Genomic DNA, 21,170 nt, shown 5'->3' with positions numbered 1-21,170 from the left:
ACCTGTGCTTGAGCACTGTATCCCTCTTTTCTTACATCTCAATGAAATTTGATCCTAGTGCTATTTTGTTGACAAGGTGTTTTTGAAAAATGTAAAATACAGTACATGTTTAAAAAATGTAATCAATGAAGAAGGAAAAGGAGTGGGAGAAATCCAAACTACTACCATAATGATAAAACTGGTAGACACAAGCACTTTAAACAAAAGATGTTGCAATGAATATCAGACTATACTATTACATCAAAGATAGTGAACTGAGGCTGCATTATTCCATTTTGAGCTGAGTTCAAAACAATCAGTTCTACCCTCTCACTGTACAGATAAGGAAATTTCAGGCCCAGATGGTTTGAGTGACTCACTAAAAAGTAATTAGTGGCAGGTCTGGAGTAAGGACCATTCTTAGGTTTTTCAGCCTAGAGTTCTTTACACTAAATTATACAACTGTTTTAGAAAATGTATAACTTGAGTGGTAAAGATTTATAATCATAAATTTCCATTTGGAAATTCACTAGCTCTAAATTAGAACTGTATGTAAGATCTTGCTTATTCTAAATTCAGACACTGGCAGTTGTATAGGATTCTAAAGGTATAGTAAGCCCAGTGATAATTCAAAATGATGACAATACTCATTCAATCCGCAAACTTTATCACAGCTTTCTCACAAATTTAGCTTACTGATTTTAATTAAATGTAGTTATAATATCTTCAATTCACAATATAATTTTCATTAAAGGTAAATCTTTGGTTCACTACTGTTAGAAGTGGTAAACAGTCATTTAGTACAATCTCATTTTTTACAAATGAAAAAAGTGGCTTATAGAAGTCATGCTACTGACATTAAATCTTAATTCATGCAACTACAAGCTACCAGAATGAGACAAAAAATTATGCAATCTGTAAATGCAGTCTCAAATCACCCAGGAAACTGAAGCGTTAACAGCTTTGGCAGCTCTAGTAAGCTGGATAGCTGTATATAATTTTGCCAACTGTAACATGAGGAAAACACAACTGATATTAATATATATATGTAAGTCAAAGCACTTTTGGTGAATCAACTGTCAATGGAAAAAAACCTCAGAGGGCTACCAATTGATTTAACAGTTGATGCACTACACTACTTTTCCTAGTTAATGCTTATAAGCGCAGGAAAAGAAATCATTAAAAAGGTGAGAACACAACTAGATTATAGACACTTAGTAAATGCAATATATTAAGTTATGAAGATACCCACCAGCTGCCTGTGACTGCATAAAACTTCCTACTCCAGCAAGATTAATAACAGCAGCATGCTGCGCAGATAAGGCCTGTTCTTGACTGGTTGAACCTTGTTCAGTACCCTGAATAAAAAAATAATACATGACTTGCACAAAAAGAAAAACAATTTGTGCTGGTAAAAAAAAAAAAATTAGTACTTTTTCCTATAGGAGAAAAAATACCAACATTAGATTAGGTCTTGTAAAAAGTAACATAAGTACAGAATTGTACACCTGAAATCTATGTAATTTTACTAACAATTGTCACCCCAATAAATTTAATAATAAAAAAAAAAGTAACATAAGGAAAAAAAAGGTAACATAAGGAAAAGGCTTCAAAGATATTTATAATTAGCAAGAACAAATGTATGGTATTTTGAAAGGAAGAAAATCAAATTTTTCAGAATTGATTATGTATTGGTTTATTGTTTGATGCCTCTATTAATAATTCCTAAGGCTTCTCTATAAAGCTTCATCAAACCTATTTTTTAAAACTTTTTGCAACAGTGTTGGAATTTCCAGTGAACATATTAAGTCAAAAAAAGGAAATAAAAGATATTGAAAAGGGGACTATCTGGCAGGACTGATGGTGAAATTTCATATATTTAATTGCAAGCTGGGGGTGGGACCCCAGAAACAGTATTTTTTAGTTTCCCAGATGATTCCAAAGTGTAGCAAAGGTTCAGAAAAACTTGTAGTTCCTTCTACTTTAAATTTACTGCAATTCTAATTCAATTTCATTCTGTTTGACATTATTCAAGTATTTGTTTTTGTCTACCTTCCCTCTGCTCTAAGCTTCATGCTATTAGGGACATTTCTATTCTAACAGAGACAAAATACTGTAAACAGAAGGATGTTGACTAGGTAGAAAATACTATCCTATGGAGCAGAAAGACCTGGGTTTGAGTCCCCGCTCTGCCACTCACTGTATGGCCATTAACAAGTTATTCTTCTGAATCTGTTTCATGCCACGCAAGATGGAAGTGACGTGTACTCGGTATTGCTGTTCTGAGAATTAGAAGCAGGCACCCAGTAACTGGTAGTTACTATTGTTAGTAAAAGAAAAACAGTATAGGAAATGTTTGTTGAAACTAATTAAAAGAACTAGAAATATGCTCAGAACATACAAAAAAAGTTACAATTTTATAATATAAAGCATATGGAAGGCCAGAAAGACACATACCTGCTCCCCAGGCTGTTGAGGACTACAAGTTGTGGGGTGCTGAGGTTGTTGGGGTGTAAACTGAGAGAGCTGCTGCTGCTGCTGCTGTTGCTGCTGCAGAGTGTTGAAAATCAGTGAACCACCTGGAAGCTACAAAGAATTTAAACATGAATTAGCCAATTTCCATTATTTAAATTTATTTATTCCACAAATATTTTTGGAGCATTCACTATGTTATCAGGCATATTTCTAGGGATTGAGGAAACAGGGGTGAACAAAAATGAAAATATCCCTACCCTTAAAAAAAGATCTATTTTAAAACAATTTTTGTGTTATTACTGAGGGCTCTCAAATATGTTAATACTCAAACATAAATCTTCTTTAAGTTAGATATCCAATTCTTCTTACAGCTACCTCAATATAAAACAGCATTAGAAAGTATTAACAAGTAATTAGTGAAAATCAGATATACATTATGAAAACTCATCTCCCAAAATTTGTTCTAGCTTTGTCAAAACCCAGAAATGCATGGGTACTTATATAACAGTGAGAAATTCCAAAGCTGAAAAGTGCATTAGATGTCCATATTAGTTTGCGAACAACTTGCTGTCATTCTGAATCTAAATTAATTCAAAAATTTTTTAAAAAGGTTTTTCTAAGAAGCATTCAGAAAATTCCATGCTGAAAAATCAAAACTGCATTCCAAATGCATCAGGAAACAATGGTTTTTCCACTTTCTTCTATATGGGTATAAGTTATAAGCACTTTGAAGTCCTTAGGAGAAAAGTCCAAGTCGATACCAAATACAGACCTTTGAGGTCTGTACAGTCAAAAAAAAGGTGTCCTTGAGTCTAAATCTCTACATGCACCACAACTCATTGTTAGTGAAATTTGGACATAGTGCAGATCAAACTCTCCTTCCTCAATCAGATAATAAATGTAGCAAAATATTATTTATAAAGTGGTTTTGTCCTTATTCCTTATTATCAGTTTTACTAATTCCACTCTTATCACTGAGACTAATCCCTGAGAGAAATTCCGACAGCAATCTACAAGAACGTGGGCTAAACAAACCAATGTGATCTGTGGTTTGTCCATATTACAAGTAAATTGTTCCGCAATTACAGTCTGTAAATACTGACACAGTTTGCATTTCAGATAAATAAGTTTTGTTTTGGCTGTAAACACATTGCCCGATTTGTTATTTCTGAATACCAGGTTGGGTTGATCTGTTATTATTTCCCAATAATGCACAGCTCTGCCATTTTGTGTCTGCAGATCTTTATAGTCATGTCTACCTTTTGTAAAAATTCTCTGTAGATAATGCCACCCATTTTCCAACCTAAGTTAATACTGAACTCCACCATTAGAGGACCTAAAGCATAACACCCCCAAATACTGTAAGTCACATACAGTGTGTACTAATCCTTCAAACTCTATTGTGCTGACATTGATAACGTATGTAAGAAAAGCCTCTCCATTAGACACAAACTGTAATCTAACCAACGTTTACTGAATGACTATTAGGTGCCTGGCACTGTGCTAAGAAATCATATTCTTAGGAAAAGCACACAACACCTATTTTTTGAATCTCTATTCAAGCGCAAAATCTGTTGTAAGCAAACAGTAACACATATTATGTATATACAAAATGTTCACTGAGAAGAATTACTTTCTATCTACTGCTGCTACTGGAGGCAGTGTTCTCCTTGGTAGCTGTCAGGGGTCAGTGAAAGTGCGGTGTATAAGATGCCCATGCTTTCTCCCTACCCACTTGACCATGCAGAGGTAGCAATAACCACACCCTCAAGATTCTGATCCGCCTCAAAATTTCAAATGCTATTATGTACAGATATACATCGTTTTTAAAAAATCGTTAAAAAAAGGTATAAAAACTTTAATCAAAAGCAGTTTCAGGTTTACCTGGAGTAGATTTAAGGGCCTGAGACTTGAAGTATTTTTTAAACCAAATGGAACACCTGTTAAATATAACTCATGGTTATAACAGGGAATTAAAACTTTATTACACTTGAAAATATTTTCTACTTTAGTATATATAACATCGTAAATACTTTCTGCAAAGATGTGCTTTATTTTCTGTACTTTTAAATATCTTAAACATTTTTTTCACCTATATCCATCAATACTGAGATCAAAGACGTGCAGCACCACATGTACATTTTATTCTGTATTTCACAAACTGGGGCTTCTTAATCACTGTTTTGACTGTTAGCTGGAGAACTATGCAGAGACCGTGAACATAATTAAACGATTAGGTCGGTGCAAAAGTAACTGCAGTTTAAAAGGTTAAAAATAATTGCAACAACCACAATTACTTTTGCACCAACCTAATACCACAGCTGTGCCAAATGCATTTCAGGTTGGCACCCACTGCCAGTCCTCAAGGATACACAATCCATGATACATGATGATGACCATAACTGAGAACCAGTGTGCTCTGTGCTAGTATTTTACAGGACAAATGCTAATATTAATAATGCTAAAGAATGTGGAATTTTGAGTGTAAGAATCAAACTGAATGTCAGGAAACAATGCTATGTTAAATGTAAAGTACCCCAAATCTGTGACAACATAAACCAGTGGGTGGCAAACTTCTTCAGCAGGCTTTACTGGCCACATAGAGCCACTGTGTATATTCTTCCTCTTCGTTTTATTTTAAACACATCTTTTAAAATGTAAAGTCATTCTTAGCTTGGACTATAGGTTGTAGTTTTCTGACCCAGGTGTCAAAATACCTGTATATTTTGCTCATCAACAATATACACAATTTGAACTAATTAAAAATGTATCTTGTCCTCTAAGCATGTAATTGTATTTGAAAAAAGGTTATGAGAGGCAGGAAATCACAGGTGATAGTATCAAAGCCTTGTATAAAAATTAAAACAGCTTCGTCAGATGAAAACATGACAGTATTGATTTGCCTTTCAGGAATTCTCATGAAAAGAGTTGACATCATTCCCTTTAAAGGTAGATGGCATCTGTATATAATGCTTTACAGCTTACCAAAGGCACGTTCACATCCCTTCATGTATTTCTTGTAAGTACCTACTAAAGTTGGATATTTTAAAGCTGATAGAACTGAGACTACAGGAGAAAAACTGGCTTCTTTCAGGCGCCAGTTAGCACCTGAAGCCAGAGTTACATGTAAATATGAACATTCTAAACTCAACGTGATTACATTTCCAGGGCTTCTGCCATTAAGAGTACATTTATACACATTAAAATAAGAACATCAGCTGGAATTAGGGAATCACAGCAATCTGTTAATGTGTTTAAAGGGTATTTTGGGGCTCTCTTTCTCTTAAGTCATAGAAAGTTTTTCAAGTTTTCTTACTGTCAAGTTTGTTTTTCCTGTTAAATTTTTCCCCAGTAGTAAGAAATTGGATTGTTCCAAGATATTATGTTGCTTTCTCTTAAAGAGCATTAAAAAAGAGCACAAAGTGTTCTGTTTTCCAGTATATGTAATATTAACTACTACTACTACTACTGATGATGAGAGCAAACAGCTTTAATGCTTAGGTCTGAGGCACAGTTTAAGCACTTCATCTGTATATACTCATTTACTCCTCACAATTATGAGGTAAAGCACTATTGTTATTCCCATTTTACTTATGAAGAAAGTGAGGCACAAAGGTAACTTTCCCATAATTACACAGCTACTCAGTTACACAACTGGGATTCAAATTCAGGTAGTCTGGGTCCAGAAGCTGGGCATTTCCCTGCCATGCTATGTTGTCTTTCTTGCACAACGTATGTTTTCAAAATACATTTCTTTCTCTTGGAATAAGACTGCACTGACAACAGCAAGACTATCAATGTTAATTTTATTATAAATGTTTGGAAGGCAAAGATATAATTTGCAGACTTAAAGGCTTACCAAGTTTCTTCAGAGAAGTTGATTGCTAGATGGTTTTTACTTCAAATATCAGAACTTTAAAGGCTTTCAAAACGAAAGCCTTTTATTTTAAAAAGCTTTTGATACTTGATGAAATAAGTAAGTTAAATGTCTTTAATAATATCCTTAAAATGACTTTAAGTTAGCATGTACTTTATTTTTTTTAGAGGTTATTATTTCCAACATGCTGACCTGCTTGAGAAGCTGCCTGCATAGCCCCGGGCAATGCATTTGGTAGCAGACCTCCTGAGGGGAGAAGGCCACTCAGGTTTATTCCTGCAGGAGTTATGGCACCAGTGTTACAGCCCAGCATAGGGTTTGAACCACTCATCAAAGCCTGAGCTCCACTGCAGGAGAACAAAACAAAGCATTAAACTTGCACTACAAAAGGGGGAAAAAAAATTCAGCTACATAATTATTCCTTTGACTTAAAAACAAACTATTGAACACACACAATTAGATAATTCTATCTTCAATTTCAAAGCTGAGTTTCATTTTTATGCTAGAAAGTGACAGCAAAGTTGGCTAAAATTAAGTTTTGTATATTTATTAAGGTTTACAGTATAATTTGAAAGAGAAAAGCACTAAACAAGGGAATAAAAAATGGTAACAGGACGAACAGGAAAATCTAAGCTACTGTCAATGAGTAGTATCGTCTTAATGCATGTAATAAATGTATTACCTAAAATGAAAACATACTTGAGACAGCTTCTAACTATATCCAAACTATTTTCTTTCAGTTTCAATAACATGTAATTTGTTCTTAATTTCACAAATAAGAATTCATTCACATTGGTGAGAATATCTTAAAATAAAAAAATTCAGGGCATCAATTCAAACTTACCAAACAGACCCCACTACATTGATGAAATTAAGTCCAGCAGAGTTTGCCATGACCTGGGTGGCTGTGGTTCCTGGAGTTATAGATGTTACCATGGTGGAAAGAGGAATGGTCGTTACAGGCATTGCCTGGCTCAGAGACCTTTGCTGCTGAGCAAACTGAGTTAACAAAGTGGGCTGAGGGGTGAAGCCTGAATCTTGGGGAGTAGGGGTGGTTGAAGGGGTAATAGGAGTTGAGCTCTGAGCATCAGGAGGGTGTGGGGTCGATGAAGGGGTTGGTGTAGGAGTAGATGACTTAGGAGTTCCAGATCCTGCTCATTGAGAAAAATAAAAATTGCTAGTTTGTTATAAATGGCCAGTCCTTTTTAAAATAAGGTTAATGGAATCTTACTTAGCACTGACAATTTGTTCCAGTTTTTTTTTTAAGCAGTTAACTGCAAGTGTTAATTTCTACACATGATACATGAGTGTTGCTACACTCAATTACAATTAAGGATGCAGTATATCACCTAAAAATCCCATCAGAGATGCTATTGCAGTAACAGTAAAAGTATACATTTGTATTCTACCACAATACCCATTTAAAAGTTATTTTCCTACATGCTACCTTTGGCCTAAAAAGTTTAAAAGGAATTCAAATTAATTTTTGTTATTTACGATTTCACTAATTTAGGACTTCATTTAAAATACTGCTTATTTTCTGTAACAATCTGAGATAAACTCTGAACATATTTAATAAATTACATATGGTTAACAATCATATTTGGCACCTAGATATACGTTTAATTCCTAACACATCAAGTTTATCCTGACAAACAAATTTACAAAACACAGTAATAAAGTAAATATTTGATAGATAATACTGCATCTTTAACAGTAACTGTGTACTTCTGTTTAAATGTAGAATGTATAGAAAATCTGTTGTGAATGAAGTATGCACAGTTTATCAACTTTAAAAAAAACAAAAAACAAAAAAAAACAAAAACCAAAAAAATAAAACCAAAAGCTCTTGAGGTGTTTTCTTTTTTAGCTTTCATGTCCTGCAGAAAGAAAGGAAAGAAATGTGAATGTCCAGAAGCTGTCACTCAACCCTTACTTAAAGTAACAACTGTGTGCAGTAGATTAACATAATCCATACCCACAACATAAGAAGTGTGAATAAGACTTTCAGGAAATTTATAAATTTTTCTTTGTGCAAAACAAGAAGGCAGAAAAATTACACCTTTTGAGCTATCAAGATGAAGATGTTTAGCTAATGCAAAGACCACCCTATCACTGTGCAGTGTACTAAAACTTTCAGCACACTTTAGTTATCTACAAAAAAAATCTAAAAAACTGGAATCATTTTTGTAAATTGGTAACTAATATCTCAGATATTTATTCATTTCAAGAAATTCTCCCAAACTAATGCTAGAATTCTTGTATAACTCCTCTTAATGGTTAAAAAAAGTATTCAGTACTAAAAATTACATTTTATTATCTTCAGATAATGCTTTATGATCATCACCACGGTTTAGTAACTGACAACAATTTCTAAGAGTGTAGAAGTGTTTATGAAAAATTGGCTTTCAGTTTATTGTATCACCACCTTGGAACTAGTTGGCTTTTTACATATACAAAGATAAGACTGCAGCAACAACTCTTTAGACTTTTTTTTTCTGTATCAGCTGCATAGTTTATACAAAATGTAAAATGATCCTCGAGTACAATGAAATAAAAAAATATTTTGGAATCTTATTGCCACATTTAACTACCAGATTTTTTTAAGGAGATGTGTAGGTTGTAAGTCTATAAGAAAGGTATACACAAAGTGCATACACACAGAAAAACAAATACAATTACATTAAACACATAATACATACATTCAACAAGAGGTTTGCCAGAAGCTTCTCAAAACTTGCACATTTTGAGTACACAGTACATTCAGATTTCACTACTTCACTGGTCAAAAAAAGCTGTCTTAAGAAACACTAATGCTAAAGCTTATGAAGAGTTAATGAAGAATGTAAGTTATGACTCACTTTGTGATGAACTGGCAGGTGACAGGGCAGCTGGAGAAAGCATGCTAACTTGACTTAGATCCACAGATGACTTCCGAGAAAGACTTGGTGGCTTAGAAGCAGGAGGAGGAGTTGGAGACTTAAGAAAGCTGCTGGCCTGTTGTGGCGTAAAATAGTTACCTAGAAGAATATAAAAGTTATTTCCTAAATTTACAACTCAAAATTCTGTGAAAATCAAAGTATAAGTAAAGTCTTAAAAACTGATTAAGATCACACGTTTCTTACTGTAGATTACAGGAAACTAAGGAATGTAATTAATACCTGAGGAACTACTTCCTGAGCTTGAGGGAAGTTTGATGGGTGGGGGTCGATGTTTTACTCCCTTCCCCAGTACCGAAGACTGAACTGACACGGTCTCAGGCTGCTGCTAAGGGACAGTGACATCAAGTAGACTTGTTAAAATTAAAGTCAAATCAGTAATTCATAAATTAATACCAGTATAACTCTTAGATGAAAACATAATTTAAAACTCTGCAAAGTACTCTCAGTGATTATAGGTGCTACAGAAGAATATAATTTCACACAAGGAAATCCATGAAATATTAATATAAGCCCAGCTTATATTAATTTTTGCTCCAAAAGACGCACTAGAGCTGATTGTACGGCTAGGTCTTATTTTCGGGGAAACAGGGTAGGCACAAAAAGGTAAACAAACACACTTCTGCTTCTTTCCCTGGAGAAAGCTGACTCAGGCTGGCTGAGCCACTGGAGCTGTGCGACATCTTGACTGGACACTTGGCTTCATTCTGGACCAATTCCTGGTACTGATTGACTACCCTGAAATATTAGGAAAAAATAGTTAAGAATTAGTTAACTCTTTTAAACAAATTTATTATATAGAAAACATATATCCGATAATGAAAAAAAGTTCCATCAGAATTAACACAAAAATTAAAATTTGGCCATTTAACTTTTTGTTAAAAGTACATTCTAATCTTTTCAATGACAAACTAATGCTCAAAACACTGCATTTAAATCAACAATCTAAAGATACAGTTTTAGCATCTATCTTGTTTCTAAATAGAAATTACAGCATTTATTTAACCAATAATCAGCCAAAAACATTACCAATAACTTTCACTTACATTGTGATTAAAGTGCTACCTAGAAATCATCTTCCTTACCTACCACATAGATATGTCTAAGTTTTCTTATTTAAAGTAAAACTATTTTAAACATTATTCTTTTAACTGTTATTTTCTTAATTCTATTTTTTAAAATTCTGGTAATACCTATGGCATAACTAAAACCAAAGTTTTGACAACTAACAGAGTATTCTCTATCCTCTAAGACAGAAGTTTTCCATATCCATCCAGATAAAAAATAAAGATACTAGTATATTCACCTCTCAGCATCAGTCTTTGATCCAATAATGAACCTAAAATGTTTTAAAAAGAGAGAAAAGTATTAGATAAGAGGAACCCTGGGATTACTTATGAAGGCTTCCACATTTGAGTGACAATTTCATAAATTGAGTTAAAATCTACCAAGAAATGAAAAAAAATCAAAACTACATTTAAATTTATGAAGCAATGACCAAGTTTTGCATGCAATAATTCTGTGAATAAATTGGCTGATTTCATTTAAGAAAGACTAGGCACAAAACTTAAGTATCGAAACAAAATTTGGGCTGAAAGTTACCAAGTGCTATGCACCCTTGCAAGTGTCTGACCTACAGCAAAATTCACTGAACTCCATGTGTAAGGCCTGTGGCCTTCCTCTCACTTTAACCTTTGATTTTGGAAATCATTGTTCTACACAGCAGGACCATAGAATATACTTTAGACGAGGAAGATAGTTTATCACCAATTCAGATAAAATCTCTTTACCAAGTCTTTTTAAAGAGTTTGACATTTATGTCAAACTTAACAGATTAAAATAGTGAGTTTGCTTAACAGATTAAAATAGTGAGTTTGTTCATTTTTTAATTACCAATTTGAATGATCATCTGTGGAGGAGCTGAAATATAAAATGTAAAAAAAAGAAAAAACCTGGTTAATGCAGCTCAAACTTTAACTTCATAGTTATCAAATCAAGTAATTTATGAATATGGAGAATGACTGGAAGGCAATAAATCATGCATTTTTGCAGCGACTCCCTGATGTAAAGGCAAAAAAAAAAAAAAAAAAAAAAATTCAATTTTCTGGTCAAACAAATCTAATTGGTTGCTTTTTGAACTGATTTTGTTTTAAATGGGAACATGTTATTCCCTTGTGTTCAAGAAAAGTTAATAAATTTATTTAAAATGACCAATGTATATCTTTAAGGGGAAGATTTTAAAAAAATATAGGTAATCAAAATATCTGACCTTTCTACTTAACATACAACAATAGAAATTGCTAATGTGAGAAAACTATGAGAAGATTCCCTGACTGCTACTGTTCCCTCCCACTGACTTTAAGGCATCGGTGAGGTTATTCTTTAAAATCCATTTTTCTCCTGCAGTTTCAATTAGTATTTTGTGTTAAGTAAAGGCTTTATAAATAAACAATTTAACATAGACCTGCCCTGCTTTTTTCTGATGAGCTTCTCTTTGATTTTTCTTCTTTTCAAAAGAGTATCAACTTGATTAAAAAACTAATAAAAACAAACTAATTATATGTAAGTTCATAAATTTAGGAAGATCAACTACATATATTTCTAGAGCCAGTAACTACATGAAGATCTGAGTCTGTGTCCTTAAACACAGTGCCGAAATACCTAGCATCTTTAACAATTCTTACATTTACAGTAAACTTGCTTCCCATTTAAACAAACCATTGCCTGCAACCATTTCATGCTTAGAGGTTAAACTCCTAAGTGGTAAAACATAAATATACCAAGAGGGATATCACAGGCATATCCCTCAAAGCAAATATAAAAATAATTATACCATAGGATTTTTTTTAAAAATTACTGTTATTTTAAATAACTCTTGTACAACCCAGTAACTATAATTTAAGTTTACTGATTTGGGTCTACTGCCATATCTAATTGCAGTAGTTAACAAATGAATCCCAAGGGGAAATTTTTAATCACTAATAGTTTATCAATAGTGGCTAAATAAATTCTGATGGTTGATTCTGTCAATTATAAACATTTAACAGAACTCACTGGGATGGAGACATCTGGCTCTCACTTTCCTCATCTTCTTTACATGGCTGAATTTTACCATAGTAAAGTGGATCACCAAGTGACTGCAAAATGGTCAGCTTTGTTTTCTGATACTGATTACCAGCTTCAGATTCAAATACATAATCATCTTTTACATCCTGAAAAAGACAGAGCATGAATGAAAGGAGGCTACCTGGCAGGCCTGACAAACTCAGTAACTGAAAGTAACCACACGGGATGTTTTGATCATAAAAACTGATTACATTATAATGGAAGTCACATCCTAAGGTTTATGATAAATCTTTACTCTGAGCAAACCCCACCCATTGTTTTTGTGTCTCGAGGATAAGATACTTAAAATTAAAATGCCAGGACGACCTCTTCTCCAGATTTCCAGATAAACACCCCAGTGAGATGACCCCAACATTCCTCATGATTATCTTTCCACATACCTCTGTAAACCACATATATTTAATGTTAACAATCCTGCACTCACCAATGTAAAAGAATATGTCTCTCTCCATTTTACTTTTTATCCAATCCTAGAAATTTCCCCAATTTACCTTCTCCTGCCTCCTTTATCTATCACCAGTGTATTTCATGTACCCTTCCTTCTGTCTTTTCCTTTGATTCTAATGTATAAACTGTAAAATTGCTATTCCTTAGGGCATTTTCTCAGTCCTCTGAGATTTTTGCTTCTGGGTCTGGCTCTCAGCTCCAGCTCAAATAAACTCTTTAAACCTTTCATTAGGTTTGAAATTTCTCTTATGGACACCAGATAAATGCCTTCTTTAATAAACACAATCAGAAATGGGCAAAAATCAGGCATAAACAACACACTAACATATGTGGCAATAGGAAAACACATGGCACGTAGGCTATAAACCTGTTTAAAACTGCTGAAGATAATAAAGCCCAGAAATCTTTTTCACCTGAACTTTGGGAATATGCGTACCATCTGGATATTTAGTTAACAAAACCTAAGTGAAATATGGCAGAAGTTCATACAATGGACATATGAATGTAAATTATAAAAGTAAACTTTCAAAGGCAGCTCTATTTCTATTTGTCATTAGTCTTTTTGCTGTTGCACATACAAAACGTCTCTTACCATTTCACTCCTAGATTCACCTTATTTAAAATACTATGCCTATTCTTCATTTAAGGAGTTGTCATCACAAATAGGGTAAGTGACCCAGAGTATTTCCCTTAAGAGACATACTTAGAATAATTTACTAGTTACTAATTTGAAACAGGAAACAAATCAGAACTACCAATATGCCACCAAAAGTAAAAATGCGGTTATGCATTAAAATTGCCTTTTAAACTGAAAACTGTACTTTATGAGAAACGAAATTAGTTGTTCCTTCTTTTAATTCAATGAACTCCCAGAAAGTCCTTTTAAAAAAAAGATCCCAAACTAAAGGCAACCACTTTTGCTGTTTAATAAATTCAGATCCCAGATTGGAAGCAGCATCATTAGAAATGAAGACTGCAATGCTTACTTACATGGGCTGGCCAGACTGTTGGCTGTGAGTCATCAGATTTGATAGATTTTTCCACTTTAGCATATTTCTCCACCTAAGCAATCAAATCAAGAGACAGCAGATATAATGAAATCTGTATTATGACCAAAGAGAAGAATCTAAGTAACTTAACAATAAAATATACTTTTTAGCACAAGAATTCTTAAATCACTAATATCACTGTCGTGTCAATGTCCAAGTGGGTTGTGGTCCTGGGGGTAAGGTATCTGTGACTTGGAGAACTTGAAGATATGTGGAGCTGAAGGCAAAGCAGACATGTTTTATTCACAGGTTTCCTGGGACACAACCAGGGGTTTCTCACTGCTGCACACAGCTGGACATTTTCAGGTTACAACCTGCAGCCAGTAGCAGCCTCATAACTCACAGCAGCCTGTTTTGCACCAGCCCTGGGACATGGCCCCCCACAGCCCCCTTTCTCAGCAGCTCTGTACAATACGGCCTACGGTCTCCACCATGTTTCCGCCTCAGCCACAGCCCAGTCTCCGTCCCGTCCCCCAAAATGGCAGGCCCCCTTTACAGCGTACAGAGACAAAAGAGGCACACAGCCAAGGTGCTTTACATAAGCGCATACACAAACAACATCTTCAGAATGGACGGCACTTGAGGGATGTACTATCTTATCAGACTGGGGGGCCAGTCAGGGCCAGCAGCTGGCGGTGGGGGGAGGGGAGAGCCTGACTAACTTCTTTGTCCCTACGATCACCAACTACTTATACTTAAGTAGTTTAAAACTCTCCTGATATATTCAATTAAACCAACTGTTTAAAAGTAAAAGAAAACTAAATCTCTTTGCCATTAAATAAATGTAATAAGCACAGCGCTTTAAACAGTGCCTATTCTTTTTATTTCATAAATTAGTATCACATTTGTCCTTTAGGAAAACTAGAATGTCACAGAGGTGATTAGGACCAGGATCTTTTCCTTTGGCTGGGTTTTTAATGGAACAGTTGTCATGTAACAGTGGGGACAACACTGAAGGAGACTAGGGAAGTTGATAAAATTTTTATGAACCTTTTGCATTTTTTAGTCAGACTTAGATCATATATTCTGTATATTTCCTACTAGCCTGTGAATCAAATGCTCTTATCTTCCTGGTAAACCATGATCTTAAGAGTAACTTAGACTCACCTGGGTACTTGGTAAAACTTTGGATTTCCATGTCCCCCCGCCCCATCCCGAGATCTGACTCAGTAAGTAGGTATGAAGTTGGATTTGAAATCTGTATGTTTAATTGGTGTCCTAGATGGTTCTTCTAATTGAGTCAGGCTGAGAAACTCTGTATTAGGGCTTCACTACTCAAACTGTGATGTAAGAGCTTGTCAGCACTGCAGAATCTCAGCCCTGAGCCCAAGCTTGCTGAATTGGAATCTGCATTTTAACAAGCACCACAGGTGATTTGCATGTGCACTAGAGTTTGGGAAGCACTGCTTAGATAGCCAACCTGTCCTCTACAGCTAAATTCCACTCTTTGGTATTTACACTAAACATTTCTTCTCAGGCTGCATTCTTCCAGGAGCACGTAAGTTACCAAAAAATAATGGGGTTTACTCTCTTGAGCTGAATATATAGTCTACTTCTGATGATTTGAGCTTTGTGCTTTTCACACACACACAAAAGAAAACAAAAATTCTTGTTTTTAAAATCAGAGATAAAAAAAATAGTACATGTGCTAGCCTGGAAAGGATGAAGAAGAGCAATCATCTGTTGAAACAACTAACCAATTATAAACAGCTGAGTGCATAATAAAAAGGAATGCAGGAGAAAGAAATAGGGCAATAAAATAAATATGGGACCTCTCATCAAAAGATCCCTTTCCTGTCTTTGATCATTTATATTTACAGTTCATGTGTAGTATGGATCAGCAAAAAATACTACCCAAGATTCTTCATTTTGACCACTGCTCCGATATTACTAATTTTAAATTTATCCAGTTTGAGAGAAAAAAGCATTATCAAAAAATTATGACAAAGTATTATGAAAAAAAGACAGAGGCATTTAATGCTATTACGTAACATGTACCATCTTTTCCCACATTTCAAAATTCTTTGGTTATTATTCCTGCTCTAAACACAGAACTATATTAAGGAGTTACTGTTTTCTAGCAGTTAACGCTAAAGAATACAACTTCTAAAACTAAACAATTGATTTCTAAAAAAACTCATTTTCTTTTTTAAAAAAGTAAGAGTCTTTGTTTTCCCAAAGTATAAGCTACCATTTGTTAAACGTAGGAACCTTATATGAAAATCAGTGCAATTCATGAACTGACTTACATCCACTTCAGAAGGCATGGCCAAATTACAGGGACTCCGTTTCCACATATCTACACACTAAAAAATTAAAAACAGTGTAAGTATACTGAAAATTCAAAATAAGGCAAGGCTTTTGGCATAATAAGCTAGACTTAAAAATACATATACTTACATTTCCTGCTTTAGAAATTTTGAGGTCATAATGTTGACCTGCTTTTCTTTCCTTTCTTTTTTGTAAAAAATCAAGTAATTTTAGCTGAGGAGGAGGTGGACAATGAGACAGATCCTGCTGTCGATTCAGAGAGGACCTGGAATACCTCTTGAAACACCTGAAATATTAAAAGATTTGAACTAAACAAAGCTAACAAGAGAAATGCCGAATATGGTTTTAAATAAGTAAGCATTAAATACGTAATTAAATCACAAATATTTGTAGACTACTACCACCTGCAAAGCAATGTCCTAGGTACTGGTGACATAAAAATGAACAAGACAAACAAAATTCCTGCAACCCTGGAGCTGACAGTCCAGTGCAGAAGACACACATTCACAAGTAAATAGTTAAGATCATCTCAGATAGCAACAGGCAGCAGGGGGAAAAAAAGGTTAGTGTGGTTGAATAACTGACAAGAAGGGCCACATTAGGTAAGGGAAGGACTCTGAAGAAATTATGTGAGATGAGATGTGACTGACAAGAAGGAACCAGCTAAGGAAAGATCAGGGAATGAGACTTTGAAGCAGAAAAAGTTTTAAAAGGTGCTGAGGCAGAAACAAACTTGGTTTGCTTTAAAAACAAAAGGTAGGTGGGACTAGAACACCAGGGTCCATACAGTAGGAAATAAGGTCAGAGAACAAGGCAGGGGCCTCACAGGTCAATGATAACGTGTTTAGATTCAGTGTGGAGTGTGATGGAATTCTCTTAGGAAAATTTAAGAAAATGATGCCATAATCTGCTTTAAGATTTTTGAAAGATTCCTCTAGTTTGCTTACATGGTGCCTAGACAAGAAGGGAGCAAAGGTGGAAGCAGGACGACAAATTGGGTAGGAGTTTACTACAGAAGATGAAGATGATGGTGGCGGGCATGAAGAGATGTGGACAAAGATACAAGGAGACTTTATGGGACTGCTGACAGATCCGATACGGACTTATTTCGCTATTTCCAAAGCTGTACCTTATCCTCAGTATATATTATTTCATTGGTAAATACAGGACTTAGAAAATAGATAGGTTTTTTAATCCCCTTCAAACCTGAAAAAGACCCAAAGTGAGCAACTCAATTAAATGTAAAAAGAACTTAACGATCAGCCACTAAAATTGTAGTCCAAATTAACATGCATTCTTTTAAGTAGAAGAGATAGCTAAAACATTTAAAGACAAATTACCATGTTATTAAAAGGTATTTGATTATAAACTTCTGAAACTGTGATATTTTCCTAAATCTCAAAATAAATTTCTTTAAAAGTACTATTAACAAAATTTAAACTGGTTACTGGGTATTAGGAAGTAATAAACTATTTTTTTTTGTTCATACTTGTCTCTATCTTTTTGGTGAATAGATTCTAAATTTATAGGAAGTTTGTTCTTCAAAAGAATACATGACTTCCATATAAAACAGTATTGAAAACTGTGAACACAAAACAATTAAAAATCCTATTAAAAAACAAAAACAAGCACTTGTATACGTCCTTTGGAGGAAAAAGGTACCATACATAGCAAAATTTAGAGCTACTTGTCTAGAAGCCCATTTTGGTTTATCTTTCCACAAAGGTAATTACCGTTTCATTGGGCGTGTGTTCATCTTTTGCTTGTTATAAAGCAGTCTGTTTGCAGTGCACGTTACGGCAATAGAAGGATCAAGACACAGTGGTTCAGCTGTAGCAAGGATCAGTTGGCTCTCAAGCAAAAGTTTGTCTTCCTGAAATAGGTAAGAGCACATGTCAACACAAATTCTAATCACACATGACTTAATCTAGAACTATTCCTTGGAATTCTGCTAAGGACTAGAGTAAAATACATTATTTCAAGTTCCAATTCAGTGTGTAAACTTTAGAAACTTGACAGCATAGTGAAACTACTAATGGAAATTCACTAACTAGTACAGTGTACCAAATGGTCAAATTGTAAGGATGCCCATTCCTAAATCCAACAAATATTTACTGAGCACCTACTGTGTTAGACACTGTTCTAGGAGTTGGGGATGAAGTAGGGAAGATAAAATCCTCTTCTCCCACAAAGCTTATAGATCAAGATGGATCACAGCACTTTCAGTAACCAGGAGAAAACGGTCCCATTCTATACTCAGCTTAATTTCATTACAATAAAATTGACTACACTAATACTGTGTAAACCCTACATACCGAATTCCAAAGACTATACAAGCTTTTCACTGATATCACATAACTTACTTTACTGAATCCTATTTTTATCACTTAATCTCTGAAATGTTTTAATAGCTATAAGTAAACTTTCTGAGTCAAATAAGTTCTTATTGCTGAATAAGAATTTTTGCAAAACAAACAAAAAAACCATTGCTTCTTTCAGTAGTTCCATTCAATTATTGAAATTTACAAAAATACACAAAAGCACAACTGTAATGACACCCATGTGCCAACACCCAATTTCATTTAACCACCACCCCTCTATTTTTTGTTTGACTAATTTAAAATGTATCTCTGACACTGTATTATTTCACCTGAAAATACTTCAGCGTGCACTGCTGACAAGGACTTCTAATATCCAGTCTATATTTAAGTTCCCCATTATCTCAAGAGTTTATTTTTAGTTGATTTGTTTGAATTTGAAGTCAAACCAGGCCTACACATTGTTATTTGGTTTTTCTCTCTCTTAAGCATCTTTTTTTACTCTGTAATGATCACCTTTTCTCTTTTTCCATGCAACTGATTTGCTGGATTTGACCACTTGCTTCCTCATAGTATCATCTGCTTCCTTATCTTGTCATTTAATGGTTTCTCTTATTCCCTGAATTCCCTATAAAATGTTAGTTAGATGTAGAGGTTTGTTGTATTTCAGGTTCTATTTTTTTAGGCAAGAGTTTATTGGTACTTCTGTGTACTTTCTCATGCATCACATCAGGAGGCACTGTCCCACTTTTAGATCACTGGGTTTACTCAGATTTCTGCATTATAAAAATTTCCAAGAGCCATGAGTCTTTTGGAGCAAAAATTAATATAAGACCTGGTCTTATTTTACTAAATATAAGACCCCGTATAATATAATGTAATGTAATGTAATGTAATGTAATATAATATAACACAATACAATACATACCCGGTTTTATATAAAAGCAGGTATAATTAATATAATATAATACCAGGTCTTACATTAATTTTTGCTCCAAAAGACACATCAGAGCTGATTGTCTGGCTAGGTCTTATTTTCGGGGAAACACAGTATAAACCGTAAGTTCTAAAGTTCACAAAGGAACCCCAAATATTACTACCAGCAGAAAGTATATCTTGTTTAAGTTAATAATAAGTGTTGTTTCATCCTGTATTTTGCCTGTTTGGGATTAAAAAACAAATCAACTAACCTGGGTCCATTTATGGTTATCACTTGTTATTGAATGTACATCACAGATTAAAGTCTAGAAGAAACCAAAAATTTAAAAACACATTAATGTATAGTCACACAAACATATGAAGACATTTAATAAATAAAACTCCAAATCAAATCTAAAACAATAGTTAATTAAACATTCCTTACCTGCATTGTTGGACGTAAGAGAATGTGCCTACTTTGGTAACCTGGCGATTTCATATTACTGGACTGCCTGTAGTCACGTATTTCTGCTATGACACATCCACAATGAAAAATATTAACCTATTTTAAATGAAAATATTTAAGTAAATGTCATTTTTCCAAAGCTTAAATAAGTGGGTTTATATTGAATATGTCAGTTCTTTATACTCTCATGCAACGTTTCTGGTCACTCAGATACTCTTAAATGGATTTCCTTGACAGATTTACCACTATGACCCAAGAAGCAGTTCAACAAAGTGTCTAGTTATAGATTTTTTGGCATTTATATACTACTGTTATAGATCATTGGAATTGTTTCATTGGCTCAGTTATACTTTGCTAACTTTATCAGTTACAAATTATCAATCAACCCTGCCAGTTTCAGCTTATGGACACAACAACTATATTTGTTCTGCTAAAACTTCCAGAGATAGTCTTTATTAATAAGAGGAAGGAAGCGAATTATAAATTCAAATAATCTTCTGTAAAACATACTGTTTTTAGGCCTTTTCCTAAGTCCAAAGGTAAGAACCTTTATCATTCAAGTCTTGTCAATTACCCCTTGCCACAGTCACTCATAGCATTGTTTTTTCACCCATTCAGAATTTATAGTGCGTAATGTGAGCTCCACGTTTATCAGTCATCATTATGCTCATGCTTTCTAGTAAGTATTTAGTGAGCCCCTACGATGTGAACTATGTGCCAGGCACTATCCAAGAAGCTTCACAGATTCGGTGCCGAGACACCACTTGCTCAGTGTAGAAAGATAGGCAATAAACATGTAACCAAATAAAATAATTTTAGATGGTGGTGAATATTATAAAGGAAATAAAACAGGGAGGGGTTCATTTAAATTGTGTGCTCAGATAAAAACCTCTCTGAGGAAGTGATGTTTCAGCTGAGACCTGAATCACACTAGGGCCAGATATTTGGGATAGATAATTCCAGATAGAAGGAATAGCAGATGAGTAAGACTGGTGTGTTTCAGTTTGGAAAAAAGGCATGAATGGCTGGAGTATACCTGAGTGGGGAGAATCAGAAGGTGAAGACAAACAGGAACGCAGTGGCTTTGTGCGGTGAGAGGACACTAGAGAACTTTAAGCAGGGGCTTTATTTTGTGTTTTGTTTTGTAAGCTTAATCTGTCTGTGGAGAATTGATTTCTGGGATTCTAGAATGAAAGCAGGAAGTTCAGCAAGGTAACTATAGCAGGTCATGACCATATAGTTTGAAGATACAGCTGACATTTGCTGAGTGAATGCTAAAAGGTAAGAGTGGGGTCATCCATTAGA

General features: G+C 34.4%; 1 protein-coding gene across 23 annotated transcripts in view; it reads right to left on the bottom strand.

The window, feature by feature from the left end:
- SUPT20H (SPT20 homolog, SAGA complex component) overlaps positions 1-21,170 on the bottom strand; it is a 33,976-nt gene that overhangs the window by 1,554 nt on the left and 11,252 nt on the right. For 10 of the 23 annotated variants that reach the window (XM_019736499.2, XM_019736507.2, XM_019736502.2 and 7 more), the window contains 17 exons: positions 19,845-19,961; positions 19,672-19,725; positions 17,897-18,036; positions 16,293-16,449; positions 16,142-16,198; positions 13,834-13,905; positions 12,325-12,482; positions 11,164-11,190; positions 10,577-10,609; positions 9,891-10,008; positions 9,493-9,598; positions 9,193-9,351; positions 7,176-7,482; positions 6,524-6,678; positions 4,339-4,394; positions 2,437-2,565; positions 1,232-1,337 (listed from right to left, as the gene is read on the bottom strand). In XM_019736499.2, coding sequence (XP_019592058.2) covers positions 1,232-1,337; positions 2,437-2,565; positions 4,339-4,394; positions 6,524-6,678; positions 7,176-7,482; positions 9,193-9,351; positions 9,493-9,598; positions 9,891-10,008; positions 10,577-10,609; positions 11,164-11,190; positions 12,325-12,482; positions 13,834-13,905; positions 16,142-16,198; positions 16,293-16,449; positions 17,897-18,036; positions 19,672-19,725; positions 19,845-19,961 — 1,951 coding nt within the window. The remainder of the gene's footprint in view (positions 1-1,231; positions 1,338-2,436; positions 2,566-4,338; positions 4,395-6,523; positions 6,679-7,175; positions 7,483-9,192; positions 9,352-9,492; positions 9,599-9,890; positions 10,009-10,576; positions 10,610-11,163; positions 11,191-12,324; positions 12,483-13,833; positions 13,906-16,141; positions 16,199-16,292; positions 16,450-17,896; positions 18,037-19,671; positions 19,726-19,844; positions 19,962-21,170) is intronic. The other 13 variants (XM_074330005.1, XM_019736509.2, XM_074330001.1 and 10 more) reach the window with 5 other exon arrangements.

This window comes from Rhinolophus sinicus, linkage group LG04 (assembly GCF_036562045.2).
Source record: "Rhinolophus sinicus isolate RSC01 linkage group LG04, ASM3656204v1, whole genome shotgun sequence".
In the NCBI taxonomy this organism is placed as follows: domain Eukaryota; kingdom Metazoa; phylum Chordata; class Mammalia; order Chiroptera; family Rhinolophidae; genus Rhinolophus; species Rhinolophus sinicus.
This window is presented reverse-complemented; position numbering and strand designations above follow the sequence as displayed.